General features: G+C 35.4%; 1 protein-coding gene across 2 annotated transcripts; it reads right to left on the bottom strand.

Moving 5' to 3' along the window:
* Positions 1–2734: 2734 nt before the first annotated feature.
* LOC131956011 (hormone-sensitive lipase) lies at positions 2735–17057 on the bottom strand. 2 transcript variants are annotated; one of them, XM_059320344.1, is made up of 11 exons: positions 16674–17057; positions 16004–16190; positions 15267–15422; positions 14870–14947; positions 12202–12384; positions 11489–11602; positions 10438–10582; positions 9262–9480; positions 6600–8425; positions 5650–5805; positions 2735–3604 (listed from the first exon to the last, which is right to left on the bottom strand). In XM_059320344.1, the coding sequence occupies exons 1-11, from the start codon at positions 17039–17041 to the stop codon at positions 3401–3403; spliced, it is 3636 nt and encodes a 1211-aa protein (XP_059176327.1). In that variant the 5' UTR covers positions 17042–17057; the 3' UTR covers positions 2735–3400. The 2 variants fall into 2 exon arrangements, with proteins under 2 accessions (XP_059176327.1, XP_059176328.1); XM_059320345.1 differs by lacking the exon at positions 12202–12384.
* Positions 17058–18244: the final 1187 nt, after the last annotated feature.

The following is an 18244-nucleotide window of genomic DNA, read 5'->3' as shown; positions in this document are numbered from 1 at the left end:
TCCTTATTAAAAAAAGTGTGAATATTATGCACTTATCAAAAAGATAATTTTAAAATTGAAATAATGAACTAAACAGTGCTTTGATTGATAATCCTTTAGAGTAATAGAACAAAGTAGTTCAGTACCATTTTATTTTTCTCAACTAACATTACATTACCGACAATATTTTAAAAATCTTAGTCAAAGAGTAATGCCAACTTTTAAAGATCTTATAACATGCTAGCTGGAAGTTTTTACAAAACTTTATGTGGTTATACATAAGCATCTTTCTTATTAGGTAGTCCAAACTGAAATTAACTATTGATTGCAGACTTCTGGAGTGAGTATGTCATGAAAGAACTTTTAATTGTAAGCTCTATGCCACAAATTTTATAAAAATATCTTAATAAATAAAAAAGTTATGCGATTTTTAAAAAAGCAAAATTTGGTAAAAAACTGATTTTTAAAAAGTGCCATTTTTGAGAACCCATATTTTCTAAACTAAATAACATAGAAGTGTAGAAATTGGTAAGGTTACTGCAAAGTTTGTAATATATATGCCCAATTTTTTTCAGTCATCTAAAATGAGTCTTTCTAAGGTAAAAAAATAATTGAAAATGACAAAAATGCGTTTTGGTCACTTTTATTTTCAAATTTTTTTTTTTTTTTTTTTTTTTTTTAATTTTTTTTTTTGCTTTGGACATAGAATAACTCTAAAACTATTTTGTTGGTAACATTAACAGGAATAATGTGTTCATTATTTTCAAAAATCACATGAGTTAAAATATTATTTTAAAAAAATGCCACAGTTATCTAGAGCAGGAGAAACAGAATCAAAATTTAGTGGAGTAATGTAATGTAATCTAATAAAGACGTGATGCCTACAAGTAATGCAGCAGTTGCTGCTACATTCAAACCTATTGGGTTGATAACTGCTTTGGGGGAACAGTTTTTAAAACGACAACTCCACATCTTTGTATGTCTAGTTACCCCCAACCTTGATCTTGTTGAGCATCAAGAGTAAGTGATATGTTTTGGGAACTGTAGGGGGGGGGGGGGGGGGGCTTGGCCTTCTTCCCTTCCCTTGTAAGGAAAGTTCTGGATAGGCCACCATAAATGTCTCCAGCTATGGAATAAATAATTGATTTAGTGATTAATAAAATATAATTAGATTTACTACTAGCCTATTTTGTAGGCCTACTATTTATCCTGTGACTGTAGCTGGAAACATGAAAAAGCCTGAAAACACCTTTTTGTTTAAAGAAATGTAAACTTGATAGTATATTTTGAACATTAATTCTATTGAATGAAATATTCGTTGTTTGTGCCACAATGGTTGAGATATCCAATGATGAAGGTGCCATACTGTAGTTCTCAACATCATATAGGACAACTTAACTGTCCTTCATTGTTACTATATGCATATAAAATAAATAAATAATGAGAAGTACTACTTACACTTACAACTAATATAACATTTAAAACTAAGTCACAACATGTACAATCTTATTAAATTGCACCACCATCTAAAAATTGATCTGGTACATTTTATTTCACATTATTCAGCAGGGGAATCAGAATCAAAGTGCACAACAGAAAATTAAAAATTAATCACATTAGTCCTTAAACTTTAGTGTCTTTTGTTTTAAATAAATTGATAAAAATGTATAGTTATTACAATTATAAGTTTCTTTTGTGTTTCAATAATATTTTATAAGTATTTAACCTTTGTTCCCTGTAAATAATTGAGTTCGTCCACATAGTAACCAAAAATGTCTGGTGGCCATTTTGAATTTGTCGATTCATAATTTTGACGCGATAGTCCAGATAAACTGTAGTAATACGACCCTATCATTAATCCCATTCGATAGATTTTAAAGAATTAGTAAACACTAGCATCTAATAGTTAAGTGCATCCATATTTCAAGTCCCTAGAATGTCCTGAATTAAATAGCTTCACGTTTAAACACACCCTGTGTACAAGCGTAGTTCACACGCTAAAACCGTTGACTAGTAGGGTTCAAATTTACATTAATAACGTGTGCTAATTAAACCAAACTGACATTCAAACTTAAAATTCATTTATTAAAATGGAAATGAAACTTTAAAAATGATACTTACAACTTGTTTGAAGGCTCTAGCAAGGGTAAAATCCGTTTAGCATCATCGGTCGTCAACCTTTAAAACCGTTCGGCGAGCAACTGACTCGGGGCTGAAAGTTGACTCGAGGGTTATATGCTTATTGAGGGTACGGCTTCGCGACCGTAAATCAGAAAGACTTGAATTTACAACACAAAGTAGTTATAAAAGTGAACTTTACATCGGTGTAAAGATTGAAACAGAATTAGTTTGTTTTCGTGTATATATCGTCATTTAAAGTTTAAAAACTGATTTTTTTAAATGAAATAAGCAAGTTATTTTTTCAATTTATACATCAAACGATAGACTAGAATTCGCTCTTTAAAATGACATTAAGATTATGCTTCTACGATGCTTCGTCGCGAAGCCGCAACCAAATGAAACAGTGTGGGGTCGATCGGTACACGCAAAACGGTGAAATTTGTTGACGTAACTGATACTTTTCAAACAAATCTAAAACACATTCAAACTTATGTTACAGATATACAAATACCAGATTACGACAGATAAAGGCTTAAACTTTATTGACATATAATTTTTATCCTTATAGGACAACTAGAAGTAGTGAAATTTTATTTTTGAAAACCGCAAAAACTGACCCTAAAACGCACTTTTTTGCCAGTTTGGACTACCTATTCTTATCTCATTTAAAACTTGATTATAATTATAATCAGTAAATTGTTCAAAAGTAGTTCTACCCTTTCACACCAGGTAAGCCTACATGAAACCACACTTTAAAGTGCTAGTGTGGCTAATAGTGATATTGCTTTTACCCATTAACATTAGTGTTTATCAAGTGGCTTAGGTTTGGTACCTTGCTTCTAAAGTGATGATGAATAAGAAAACCATATAAGAAAGAAGAGTTGAAAAACTTAAGTACAGATTGTATAAATAAGCATCACAGTTGTAAGATATAAGAATATACCATTTGTATAACTTTATTGCAAACTCCACAATCACTCCTCAACACTTTAGCAAGTATTTTTCGGATAGGAAATATTAAAATCTGAAGGCAACTGACAAAATATGTAAAAAGACCTACTGTTTTTGACAATAGGAAATTCGCAATTTTAAAAATCATTCATTTCAATGGGTTTTTTTCCTGCATCAATAAAATTAAATGTAGAATTATTTTTAATAATATAAAACTTTTAAAATCTTAATTCTAAAAAATCAAATAAATACCGTAATACAATAAATACTGTTGTGGAGCATGGTCACAATACAGATTGCAAAGAATGCTGAAAGACTTGACCTACTGGCAGATCACAATACCATCTCTTTACACACCAGTTGACTGCAGAAAGTCGGCAATTTTTTTGCTACAGAATTCAGAAGCTTTCTTGGCCTCGAAACTTAGCAAGGCAAAGTTGAGAAAGCCGTGAGGTAGGTCGTCGATGAGATGGAGCTCCACAGGGACATTCAGCGCTTTCAGCCGCTTGGCAAAACTGACAGAGTCATCAAGTAGTGGGTCCAAGTGGCATGCCTGAGGAAGATAAAACAAGTTAATTAAAAAGTCTAGTGACATTTAAGCGCAATTTCCTTATGTTATCTAAAAATAGCTCTGTCGTAGTGTAAATCAAGAGCAGGGTTAGTAAAACCATTGTTTAGTTATTAAAACGTTTTTTATTTTTTAAAAATTCTGTATTTTACATGTTTTATTTACAATAGAGTTACATGACTAAAAACCATTGCGCGCCTACTGAACGTGATGACGCAGCCATTGAACGTGATGGCGCAGCTATTGAACGTGATGACGCGTGTGGTGTGGTTGGATAAATATGCTTACTAATTCGGTCCAAATTTTAATTAATTCAAAAAAAATTTTGTGACCCAACGAAAGGATATTTTTGAAAACTTTCTTCGGCAATATTGTTCTAAATTATGGCAGGAATCGATTGGTACATGTTTCAAGTCGCTAAGTGGTCTGGTTGCCGAGATATGGGCCAAAAACTGCTTTTTTTTTCGAGGTTTTTTGGCTTTTCCGGGAAATCCATGAAAGAAACCCGTAATTTTTATGGCCTATGCTCATCCTCGTAACTTGCTTAACATAATTGCTTTTGGAACTAGTCATCGATATTGCTTCGTTGAGGAGGAGATACGACTTAAAGCTGCGGACACACATCCATCCATTCATTCAAACATTCATACATCCAGAAATGACGGGTTAATAAACGCAATTCTCCAGAATGGAAATTGCGCTAAAAAAATTGCTACAGGATTAGAAACCACATACAATCATAGAAAGAATATTGTCAAAAACTGTATTGTCATATTAGTTATACCAATGCAAAGTTTACTGTCATAAAACAGAAAGAATGTTGCATATAAATGTAGCCCACCACCTAAAAATAAGACAAAAGTTTAAAAAGAGAATGGATTAGCATGGATTAGTGCACAATTGACAGCTCCAAAGTCTGGAGTGTAGAGATGGCATGGCCTGCAGTGGAGTGCAGAACAGCTAACCTGAATTTGGAGTTCAAATCTGGGATCAAGTCAGTAGAACATCACTGAGTCCACCCAGCTCTGATAGGCACCTAACTCACATTAGGGAAACAAAAAGGTGGCTAGAGATAGTGCTGAACCCATTAACCCTTCATGTGCAGAGGTCATAGAAACAGGTGAACCCTACTTCACTTGCCCCATGGACAGTAAGGTTTGATAATGGAACTTTAGTTCCGACACAAGCCAAAGGGCTAGTGAAATTGTCACAAAAACAGTTGAGCCGCACTATCTCAATAAGGCAAAAAAGTTATGTTCCTCTTTCAGGCCTGATGATCCATAGAGCAAATAAAGTAAGTTCATCCATTTCATGACCACAGCATGTAATGTTGTGAGTCAGGTACCCATCAGAGATGGGTGGTCTCGGGGCTGTGTTACAGATTTGAGCCTGAGATCTGAACTAAAGACTTTTGGGTTAACTGTCAAGCACTTTGGCATCAGACCATTTTGTCCTTTCAGCTTAATGCTCATTAATTTCTAATAAATAGTCAACATATTTTAGCACATCTTTTGATATTATAAGAATGGTGTTGATTTTTATCAAGATTAACAAGTTAATGGTGGAATGTTGGACATAATGCAAGTATAGGAAAAATATGGCGGCCCTGTAGAGGTCAGAATCAGTCAATAGTGTACTGAAAACAGTGTATATACACTGTTAAAAATAAACAGGTAATTTTAACTTAATTAACTAACATCAATAATTTGGTCAGATAACCCACTGAATATTTTTAGTAGTTTCAACAATGACTTTAGTTGGTGCTAATATCAAGTCAATTCAGATCTGAGTTTCATTAGTCTCTTAAGTCAACTCATCGCTGAGATTTGTAAGCATCTGTCAGCCTGCAAATTCAATTTCAGACGTGCATTTATTTGTGTTGACATTAAGATGACTCACTGTTATATTATGCCATTATATTAAGTCAACTAACTACCAAGTTTTGTAATTATGAAGTCAACTCATGAGTTTTGTCATTCTACAAAGTCAACCCACCACCAAATTTAGTTAATGCAATTACATTCACTCACCACGATACAGACTTTGGTCAAGCCTTGTAAAAGGTCATCAGGTGCCAACAATGGAGACATGTATGGATTCTTCACCACCGCAGCACGCCTTAGTTTATGAAGTGGACTGTAGCATGTAAACGATATCTTGCCAAAATCTGTCGGTGACATGGAAATCTGTTGACAGATAAATAAAACGCACAAAAATGATCTATTTTAAAAAAAAAATACAAAACTGCATGTTGAACAAATTTTACAAAGAAGAGCTCAAACAGTTTTAAACTAAATGAGATAAGTAAAGAAAAACACAGTTTTAAAAAAATAAATACTCTTGTAATAAATATTATATATAGAAAAACTTTTCTGTTGAATGCCAGACATGATAAGGAAGAGCTGCTGATACAATTAAATAACTTGTGGTGGTGATGATGGTAGAAACTTTAGAAGGAACAATCTCTTTTAGGTTTTGGTAATCGCATCACTATAATCTGTTTATTTAACCCAAACTTAACCTTTTTTTCTAATCATAGATCCTGCCATAACTCTAAAGTTTCCCTTTCAAACCTGACGGTCTATGGGGCAAGTGTTTGATGACCTTGGCATATGAAGAGATAGTGTGGTCTGCACTATGCCCAGCCGCCTTTACTTTCCCTAACGTGAGTTAGGTACCCATCAGAGTTGGGTGGACTCTGGGACTCTCTACTGACTTGAAACCGGATTTGAACTCAAGACTTACGGGTTAGCAGTTCAGCTCTCTACCGCTAGACCACTCCGTCCCCACGCCATAACTCTAAACCAACTCTTAAAACCTAAGTTGAGTAAGGGAATCCAAGTATAATTTCTACTTGCTATACAGCTTCATGGTACAATATCACCTCAAATGTGGAACATGTCTTTTCTACAACCAAAAAAAAATAAAAATTTGTTGGAATATTAAAAAAAGTTGAAAATCTTTAAAAATGTCTTCATACCTTTGGTGTGTGCGGAAATCCATGCGCAGAGACAGATGTGGAAAAAGGTGCGGACACATCACCACCGGTTAGCACTGGTGCAGACTCACTGCGCACAAAACCAGTCTTGCTGCTAGAGGATAAGCTGCACATTGGGGTGGGTGAGTTCCTCTCAGAGGCCACTGATATTGATGTACAACTGCCAGACAGCATGGAACTTTTACTTAAATTTAACGTCGTTGGTACCTTGGGCTGGTTCTCGTTTGACGGGTTGGGTGCGCTATTAGGGTCCTGATCTGCATACATGTCACTGATGGCATCGGCTAAGAGCAGTTTGCTTTCGTCTGGGAGGTCAGATAGAATGTCAGGTGATCCCGAACCACTTGAATGGTCTTCGTGACACAAGAATGCCCCCACGTTACAATGATCATCTGCAACACCCTCTGCCGGTAGTGTTTCCTGAAGCATTGGTTCTGTAGGTTTACAAGATTGTCTCCGATCAGGATCGTCTAGCTGTATGTCTATCAGTGGTTCTGTTGTTTTACTACTGGGTTTCAATTCTGCATCCTCTAAATTTATATCTGTAGTTTCTGTAGTTTTATAACTTTGTATTGGATCTGTTACCTCTAAATTAAAATCTAACATTGGTTCAGTAGTTTTACAAGATGGTATCATATCTGTATCCTCTAAATTTATGTCTATCAGTGGTTCTGTGGTTTTAACTGCTGGCACATTGTTACGTATATCCTGACACTGTGGTTCTGTAGTTGGATCGGAAGTCGTCACTTCCATATCTTCAATTTCTCTATGGTCTAAAGGTTCTAAATTCACCTCTTGTGATAGTTTTGGTGCTAATTCTTCACAAGAAGTCACTGTTTTGGTCTCTGGGACTTCCTGAGATGGTGATTCCCCTGTCTTATCCCACGAGATCACAGAATCATTTTCTAATAGTTGTGGGCTTTGGGCTTCTTTGGTTTCGTCAATGTCCATAATCATACCTGAAGGCTCATTGGGTCCAGTTGGTGAGTACGGTGATGACAGAGCTGTATCAAAAGCTTGGGAAGAGTCAAACTGTGACGATGACGTCAAGTCTGACATGGGTGACAACAAATCACCGGCGGGGAAACAAGCGTCAGGAGAAACAGGGACGTTTTTAATCAGAACTAACTGTAAGGAACCTTTAGTATTGAAAACCGCATCGTCTTCATCATTGCACGAGATTGTTGGGTCGTCCTGCTGACTGGCATTGAGAGTTTGTGTGCTGACGTTTAACGACGCAGAGGACAAATCAACAGAGTCTGAAACTGGCTGAGAGCTAACTTTTGGATGTAGAAATGACGCCAGCGAACTCTGAACCGATTTATCGCTGCCGCTCGGGATGAAAGATGAAAAAAAGTTGTGAGCGCCTTCCATCATTACTTTAGCTCTTTCTTGAAACCGACCAATAGCCATCGCAGCTGCTTCTTTGTTTGATATCTTACAAGAGGCCAGGCTGGATTGTTCCTGAATGGCAGGAATTTCCAGGGGTGATGCACACTGAGCTTCCTTCATACCAGCTTGTTGCCCACCACAAGAACCATCACTCACACCTGATGGGAAGACACAACTTCCATTGTGCAACAGCTGAGAAAACATCTCGTCGTTGTTTGTCTTGTCAGCACCTCCAGGTGGCATCTCAGCTCCAGCGTTACACGTAGACACACCGTCCTGACCTTGCGCAATTATCACCCACTCTTTGTCCGAAGACTCGTATGAGCCAAGCTTGAGGCAAGTTAGGCTCTCTTCAGAATGGACATCTTCTGTTTTTGGTGTGGACAGGGGATGTTCCTCGTTGATACCAGCATAGGCTGTAAATTCAGTTAAATTGCAATTAACCCTGAGGTTTAATATCAAATGCATAAACTTGTTCCAAAAAAAAAAAATAACAATAACTTTATAAATTACTGTACTAATTTAAGCATAGTGGTAAATTAAGTTCCCATTAAGATCTAACAGCCTTGTAGTTTGTACTGGGTGGACAAAGGCTATGAAAGCAAATCCAAAAAGCAAGCGGAAATCAGAGCCAACAGGCTATATGGAGCATAACAAGTTAATTGTGTTGGAGGAAATTCTGTCCAAATTTTCAAATAAGTACAAAAAAGAACGTCTGACAACCTATGAAGCAAAGTTTAAAACTATACTGTATTAACCTAGTATTAAAATTATTCTGCATCAACCTAGAATTAGAGTTATTCTGTAACAGCCTAACATTAAAATTATTATGTATCAAGACATTAACATAATTCTGGACCAAACTAATATTTTTGAAAATCTGTATCAATCTAATATCAAAATCATTTTGTATCAACCTACTATTAAATGCTTGTGTGAACGTAGTATTAAAACTATTCCGTATCAATCTAATAATTTTTGTGTTTGTTTCAAAATAGTATTAAAACTATTCTGTATCAACCTATAATTAAATGCTTGTATCAACCTAATATTAAATAATTGGTCAACGTAGTATTTAAAACTATTCTGTATCAACATAGTATTAAAACTATTCTGTATCAACATAATATTAAATGCTCGTGTCAACATAGTATTAAAACTATTCTGTATCAACCTAATATTAGAAGTTTGTGTCAACGTAGTATTAAAACTATTCTGTATCAACCTAATATTAAAATAATTCATCATTTACCTGCCAAACAGCGAGTAACTAACCCAACAGGTAGCACAGGGTCCAACAAGCTCAGCAGCCTGGCAGGGGACGGCGTGTACCTGACCACAGTGCACGGGTACACACAGATCACCCCATCAGGCGTCCTGATGCCGAAGGAGGCCGCTCTCATGGCTGTGGATATGGCCAGGTTCCCACCGGCGCTGTCGCCCACAACCACAATTTTTTCACCTGTTGATCCTGTTGAAATTCAATTTTATTTAATCTTCTTCTTCTTCTTCATTTTTAGTTAATAATATTTATGATTGTAGGGATGGTGGATTTTTTTTTAAAGATAGCAAGTGAAGTTAAATTGCTAATCAGAAGAACTACACAATATCAGACATGCCTACACATGGCGGCCAAAAGTAGGAGCAGTCATATAAAAAAAAGAGGAATTTGAAGCCAAAAAGAGGAACATTTTCACAGATGCTACTTTGCATAGCCAAAAAAATAATAAAAATAAGCCTTATGACATTATACGCAGTATAGGTATAGCAGGCCTATAGTTTTACATAGCTAGTCTCTAACTAGATCTAAATACTGGTAAATGTCAGTATACATTTTAAAAAAAACTTTAGTGGTGAGCATAATGTCCAATTGCGATCTGCTTTTATTGAATGATGGCAGATATCTATGAGTCCTGAATGTTACACAGAGGCCCAAAGATTGGACTCAAAATTTATCTATTACTTCAGGACCTGGTGACCCATGGGCAGATGAATTAGAGTTCACCTATTTCTGTGACCTTTGCATATGAACGGATGGTGTGGTCAGCACACTGCCTAGCTGTCTTTACTAACACCAGGCAGGTACCAGTCAAAGCTGAGTAGACCCAGGGACTTCCTAAAGGCTGGAGCCCCTGATACAAACTCAAGACTTTCAGGTTAGTAGCTCTACCATATGAGTATGACTACACTATCCTAGTACTTCACCACAAAATGCATTGTTAGAAACAAAAACCTGTGCAAAGTTGCTGAATTTTAATTTCATTCTCTAATAAATTTTATCCTGAAATCATCTTAAAAAAAAACCCAATTATTTTTTACCTAACGGTCAGCAGATTAGTTACCTGTTACTGTGGCCACAGCAAAAGAAATGACAGTTCATGCAGCACTACTAAAATGTAAAAAAACCTAATTGTTTTGTATTCTTTACCTAGCTGCTCACAGTTTTGTACGGCCCACGCATAAGCATAAAAACATTCCTCTAGGGCTCGAGGGAAGGGAAACTCTGGTGCCAATGAGTAGTCCACTGATAATATAGGGACATCAACTGTCACTGCCCAGTCTCTGAGGTAGACCTGGACAAATATATGACATGAAACATTTTACTACTTGTGGTTGGGGGGGGGGGATGTATTCGTTATTATATGATGATTACTATTACTAACACTCCAACTATAAACATGTGATGAGGACAGGAACACTTTTATTTCAGACGACACTAATAATACCAACAAGTCAGATCATGAAATATAACTTGAACTTTAATTATCCATCACTAAAACTAGGTCTATGCTACAAAATATAAAATATGTCCTTTCTCTACAATAGCTAAACCCCGGTCTTCACTCCTGCGTCCTACGTCATAGCTAACACTGTCGCGCCACAATCAGGCTACACATATTTTATTAAACACACACACATACCAAATCGTCTACCATCAATACCAACTCAAGTTTACATCGTCCTTATTAATCTCTACCAGTCTAGTCTTATTTCTATCTATCTACAATATGACACTACTCATACTTCAAATGAGAGACTTTTATAAACTTTTCACATTAAAAAATGCTTTAGTTTTGTTTTAATCATGACTGGAACACAAAGATAAGTTTCTCAGAGGGAAACAACCAAAAAAATACTGAACTTAGAAGCCAAGAACAGTTATGGGGAAAGAGAAACACATAAAATGATTTTTCAGGTTTAAATTTTTGTGTTACTTTTCCTTTTTAAGTTTTTATGCATGTTGTCCAATAGGCTTTGCTGCTCAAAATAAGATGATTATACAATTTTAAGAGAAGTATTTGAGTTATTTAAATACATAAAAAAAAATAAAGTCATTATTATCCAGGAAAACGAGTAATAAACACAATGCTGATCATGTAGTAACGTAATAAACTCTAATTATGATTAGTAGTATAATTAAGGTTTAGCAGTAATGATTGTTGAACAAACAGCTAAATATAAAAATTTAAAAGCTGTACCTCATGTGACCTAGATGACTGAGCAACAAATCCACCACCATGAATGTGAAGTATTAGCCCAGTAGATTTGGCAGCTGCTTCTGTTTTAGATTTGCCAGATTTTTTAAAAGTTTGCTGCAAGACACAGAGTAAATAGTTTTAACATAATGTATCTACTGTTTTGTCATGGGTATTAGTACGAATTCAATATGATGCCGCATCATTCCTTAGTTATGTCAAATACTTCTTTAAATTAAATATTCTCATCTTTTATGAAAGGCAATCCCATTTTATAGTGAAATGGTTTTAATAGTTTCATTGTGTAAATTTATTTCAATATACAAATCAATTTAATTTTAATTTATCATAACACAAATTTTTTTTGGTTGTATATTTTGAATGCTTTTCATTAATGTCAGTCCCATTTTAACTTTAAGAAAGAATGACTGTTAAAAAAATGAAGCAAAACATTTAGTCAAAGAAGGCAGTTATTTAAAATATACCAGTTGTATGACTCAATATTGAAAAATTACTAAAATAAATATTTTAAAAATTATAACAAAATAAACAGCTATTTAAAATCTACAACAGTTTAGTTTTTTAGCAACATGCTACAAGATAAAAAAAATAAAACTTTTATTTAAAGCAAAACATGCTACTAGAAATCTACCACACAGCTATAATTTTCTAGTTCAGCATTAAAGCAACGAGAACTTTCTTAATTACTAACGTACCTGTCCATCTCTGAGACGTGCTGAGATGAGTCTGGTGTGTACATGCCCAGGCCCTGTGTGAGCACAGGGTGGGGTGATGAGAACTGTGTCACTGCTGTCAGTCAGGGCCAGCTCAAAAGCATCTGGTCCCAAAGTTATTATCTCATTCACATCCACAGATGGACAGACAAACAGAGGTAGTTGCTAGTGTTGAGAAAAAAATGATTGGTCAATAGAGGCTGGATTAGGTTAATTAAGGGAACAAGATACCCATGTTTTCGATAAAATGTTAATTTTGTTACCCAAAATTTTTATTTCTTAATTCGATACTAATACCTTTTATCTATCTAACCCGAACATTTCGGACTTCTACAGCTTACGGTTATTCGTTTATTGCGATGTGAAACATGGTACCCCCCGGCAAGTTTTCACACTACTACGCGGACAGCGGCTATCTTCGAGCGGGTATTACAACATTTATTGCCCGCGAGGCACCATAAACTTTACAGCAATCTAAGGGCCAAGCACTCGTGTACCCGCTGGTGTAGTCACCTTTTCTTTTGTTCTAAAAATAATTAGGATAGAAGTTGTTTTCTACAAAGTAAAATTTTATATTAAACTCCATATAAGGGCATGCGCGTAAAATTTATGAATGGGAAGAGGTTCATTGATACGCTTGACCAATCATATTATAGTACAGTAAATCAAAATAATTCACGATAGGCTGCAACTAACCACGTGTGCTAGGCAGCCATCTTGTTTCTAGATAAACAAAACAATCGCCTGTCTCGTTTGTTTACCTCATTTGCGTATACTCTTCTATTTGTTGTTTTAAAGTTATACAACAACATTAAGTTTAATAATTGAAACTTTGCCTAGAAATGTACTGTTGATTATCACTGGAACAATATTAAACACTGTTGCGTACGCTTTAAAATTATACTAAGCTGAAACAATGCGTCATGGACATGACTATCAGTTTGAAGAATGTACTGTCCATCCCCTTTACCCCCTTCATTCCCTTCTCGCCATTCAACCAACGGCCGGTTTATAATCTTGTTACGGCATGCTGTGATAGGCTTGAACGCGTTCATCAGGCTTTACACCGGACTGTATACGACACATGTGTTAATGTGTATGCCCATCTCTCCGTATAGGGTGTGCTAGCAACGAATGTAAATACTAGATAGTAGTAGATAGGATAGCTGGGAAGCATTCACTTAGGCCCTGTACTTGACCCTATCTACACAGATGTGTTATTCGCGGTTGAATGAACATTGGTAATCTATGGCTCATCGGTTCCTCGTGCACTATCCAGCGGTGGGATGGGGTGGAGGGGCGTGTCTAGCCTCAAGCGTTGTACCCAGTGTTGTGTTGTAGGCTATTATCATAAGGCAATAAACTTGTGTAAGCTACAATTTGAGTAGAGAAAGACATTGTTTTGAAGTGAGAAGACCGGCTAACAAACAAAACTTTATCTGGTTTGATGATAGCTGTTCTGAGAATACCGCTAGATTGATAGGATGTGTAATACTTAATAGTCATACATTCATTACCTGTTGTATACATATTTTCTGCTTACATAGAAAAAATCTATCTAAAGCTTACAACATAAATCAAAGCGTATTTTATTAGACAAATGGTTCTTCCACATATAACAAGACGTTTTTTTCTGTTTTCTATAAGAGAAAACGCACCGCGCCTTTTCCCGCTCTTCTTTTCACGTTTTCTCAACTTTGCATTTTACTCAAAATTCGACATTCAAATCGCTAAGGCTTTGGAACCCTTTGTCATACAAGAATAAAACATTCCACGTGCATTCAGCATTATACCATCTACAAAACTACGTTTGTACATTAAGTTTACTACAATACTTAAGGAAATATTGATATTTTTGTAACACCACCCCCTAATTTTTGTACATAAATTTACGTAAAAATTTGTATAAAAAATTGAGTACAAGCTATCGCAATGAGTAAACGTAGAAATATATAGTTTGGTTTGAGAAATCTAAATCTTTCATCCGTTTTTTAAAATCTCTTATGGGAACAAAGCCTTAGCGATTTGAAAAGGTGTTAGTTTTCACACCTTTTCGCTGTTTCCATGGCAACCAGTACTGCTATTGACGGCTATATATTATTTTTGTCTATAGTTTAACAACTATAATTATATGAACTTATTAAACATTCAGAAATGTGTTAAATAAAAAAAAAAATTTTATCCGTGGTGCCTATCCTTAAATAAAAACAGCAAGTTTTTAGTGTTTGCAAAAAACAACAGGAAATTGTTAGTGTTTACAAAACTATTTGGTCAATATGGGCTGAATTAAGCTTACTAAAAATAGAGAGAGTTGTTTGTGTTTACAAAATCATTTAGTCAATAGAAGCTGTAGTAAGTTTACTAAAATTAGAGAGAGATGTTGGTGTTTACGAAACTATATGGTTAAGATGGTCTGGATTAAGCTTACTAACAAAAGAGAGAGTTGTTCATACTTAAAAAATCATTTGGTCAAAAAAGAAGCTGGATTAAGTTTACTAAATACAGAAGCAGTTGTTAGTGTAAAAAAATATATTTCATCAACTGAAGCAGTATGAAGTTTATAGATGTTAGTTTAGTGTTGAAGCCTTATAAGTTTTATTTTAAAAAATTAACAAAAAAAAAAAAAACTGAATTGAGTACAAGTACCAACTTGCATAATGCTTGACTCAGTGAATCCCCAGAATGCTTTGCAAAACTTTATATCTGCTGTTCTAGTTACTTTTACAACCTGCAAATGATACAATACAACACATAGATAAACTAATGTTTAAAACTGCTTACTACAAGATTACTTTAAAACAACAAGACTAAACATCATATATTTAATAACATGTCACTAATTAACCAGATAAGTTATGTCTGTAACAAATCAGTGTTTGAGATAACAGTAAACAAATGCATTTTCAAAATTACATTATTTAATAACTAGTATATAGGTCTACAAATAAAAAAAAATGTAAGTTTTATTTTTTTAAATTGGGTTTTTTTAATAGAATTTTTTTTTAGCAGTTACAGGGGAACATTTTTTTTATTTAGCAAGAACCAACCTGTTGGGCTCTAAGCTCAGGGTCAAGGATGTACTTGCCACTGTTAAACACAGATGTCGCCACCTGCATCATCTGTGATGTTTCAAGGTAGCCTTCAGAGTAGGATGCCATGGCTATAGCCATTGCATGCATGGGGCGCTGCATTGATTCACAGAACTGAAAATTTCAGGGGAGAATATTCTTGGCTCAGAGTATTGATCCATAATTCAAGGGAGAATAGGTGCGCTCAGATTCACAAGATGAAAAAAATTCAGAGGAGTATACTCAGGGTTCAAAACACTGCATTACAATTAAAGGGAAATATTATTAAGCCTGTGCATTGAATTTAAAAAAAAAAAAATAACTGCTTAAATTTTAGAGAAGAATAATTACATTTCAATACACTATTTAACAAAACTTAAATGTCAAGTAATAATATTAAATTAAATAGATAATATCCATATCCAAATGATAAAAACAATAAAAACAAATAAAGAAAAGTTTGTTTCACTACATGTAATGGCATTAAGTGACCAGTAAAAAAAAATGCCAGTTGCATCATTCTTAACCAGGAAACCAGAGAAATATTACTTGGAGACATTTTACATTTCAAGTCAAAACTATGTTATATATTATTAGGCCTATAAGGGCATAACATAATTATTTCAAAGGGCCCTCTTAAATGTGATTTTTAAAATTATTAGTACTGTTCATGAGTGAATAAAATGTTTAAGTTTTTCAAACAAATAAGAGCCAACCTGGAATCCCAGACATCTTCCATAAAATGACTCTTGACAAAGACTCTCCACATCAATGACCAGTTGGTCTGCAACCTCAGTATTTAGCTTATCCTCATCAGCAAACAGCTCACCATCATGGCAATAATTGATCAGTTTTAAAGCATAGTACAGTACAGCTCGTAACTGACCAAGAGTAGACACATAGCTGTAGATTATTAGAGACAGGCACATTTCAGATTACTCATCATTTGATGATTATATTAAATTATATTCATAATTTATTGCAATGAAAATCAAAACTGAACAACTGAGTGAGATAAGATTAAGAATTTATAAGAAATTAATTGAATACATATTAGGAATTAGACCTTATTAGCAGAGGCATGGTGACCTATTTTGGCACCCGGGGCAAACTATCAATGCAATGCTGTCCCAACCCTATTCAAACGCCAGCAAAAAATCACCCCCCCCCCCACACACACACACATACATACATACACCAATTTAGGAAATCAGTCTGTAAAGCCATGCATTGATCTATTTTCTTAAATTTGTCTGTGCAGAATGAGGTTTTTTATTTTATTTTTTATTACCCAGTTTGGCGCCCCCCCCCCCCCTTGGGTCAGCCGCCCCACCCGCCTTGTCCTCCCCTAGCTAGCTACGCCTCTGAATTAATTTTGATGCCTACCTCTCAAGTTCTTTAGAATAGAACCTTTTCCTAAACAAAATTGAGTCTCTCACTGATGAAATATATTTACATAAGTGAAGTAAATGCACGCAACACTTGCTGACCACTTTCAATAAACTACGGTAACCATTTCCTTTCACATCGTCTGAGAAATCGTATTTGTTGTTGTGCAAATGTTTACATAATTCTAGGTAACTCGGCTCGATACCAACGTCCATATATTCACGAAGCAAGCTAAATGCAACATGAAATTTAGCGTGGTAACTTTGCTTGCCATTTTGAAAATACTGAATATTGTTTAAAGCTAAAGATTTGATCTCTCTTGCTAATAAACTAAATAATCTCTCTGGTCTTTCGTCTTGGTCCATTTCTTGTTTTCATCGTCGTCCATATTTTATAAACATACCGCAGTTTTATAAACTTCCGGTATTCTTTCTTCATTTCCCCTTATACCCCCCCCCCCCGGCCATAACCTTTTTAGTAGCACAAAAATACCGTACATCATTAAATAAGATTGATAAAAGGGGAAAACGTGTTGTGGTTTTACTATTTAGTTACGATAAAAGCATATACTACTCTAATGTTTAATTTTTTGTGTTTAAAAGTAAAAATCTTTGAGCATGTTATTAAACGATAGGCTAATTGGATTCTATATTTTAAGCCTTCAGTAATATTATCTGTTTTAGGCATGTCAAGAATGATCGAACACCCATTCTCACTATCATTCCCCCCCCCCCCCAGACATTTTTCTCCGTAGGGATTCTTGAAACTATCGGGAGGGATGGTGTCGTAGACGTGCAGTGCACCCCCCTCTCGAAGTGATGCATGTAAGAAACTGTTCCCTGTGGACACATAAATTACGCTGCATTTGTGACGCAAGTCACAACACTTACCTAAAATGACAACACTCTTCATGGTCTAGCGGTAGAGAGCTGGACAGCTAACCTGTAAGTCTCGAGTTCTAGTCGGTAGACCGTTCCTGAGTCCACCCAACTCTGATGAGTATCTACCCCACGCTAGGGAAAGTAAAGGCGGCTGGACGTGCTGACCACTGAAACACTTCACTTGCCCGACCACAACTTTGTTAGTTGATTGAGAATTTCTGATTAGCTTCTAAGGGATCATGTTTATAATTTTATGACGATTTATGACGGGGGGGGGGGGGGATAAAAATGTGACGTTACAAGTGTAATTTTGTACACATTTATAACATCAGCTGTGGGCCTTCGTGTACTTCTTTAAAAGTCATATTTATTATTTAGAAATAACGCGTCTTTACCCAGCTCTGATTAGGCCTACCAGACAAGCCAGGGAATGTAAAGCGGCTCAGCACAACGCTGACAACTTTATACCTTCGTATTATACCGATAAACAACATCCACCCCCCCCCCCCCCGATTCCCGAAACGTCCGATTTTAATATGAACTTTTTTGAGAATAATACTGGCTCCGCAGCTCTTACTTGTTTTGCGCAAATTCTTTTTTTTAGGGATTTACGGTAGTTTAACTAAGGCCAAGGTTACGCTCAGGTAAAGTAGGCCTGTTCTATTTCTGTAACTATTTTCTTTTAAA

Source organism: Physella acuta, unplaced genomic scaffold, assembly GCF_028476545.2.
Source record: "Physella acuta isolate Inbredline_101_S28 unplaced genomic scaffold, ASM2847654v3 ptg001122l, whole genome shotgun sequence".
In the NCBI taxonomy this organism is placed as follows: Eukaryota; Metazoa; Mollusca; class Gastropoda; family Physidae; genus Physella; species Physella acuta.
This window is presented reverse-complemented; position numbering and strand designations above follow the sequence as displayed.

Bases quoted from the DNA above. Each gene is read 5' to 3' on its own strand.
- LOC131956011 (XM_059320344.1), bottom strand. From the start codon at position 17,041: ATGGACCAAGACGAAAGACCAGAGAGATTATTTAGTTTATTAGCAAGA. The intron at 11,603-12,201 runs GTACGTTAGTAA...TGTGTCTTGCAG, and splicing joins CACGTCTCAGAGATGGACAG to CAAACTTTTAAAAAATCTGG. The intron at 10,583-11,488 runs GTACAGCTTTTA...ATATTTGTCCAG, and splicing joins AGTCATCTAGGTCACATGAG to GTCTACCTCAGAGACTGGGC.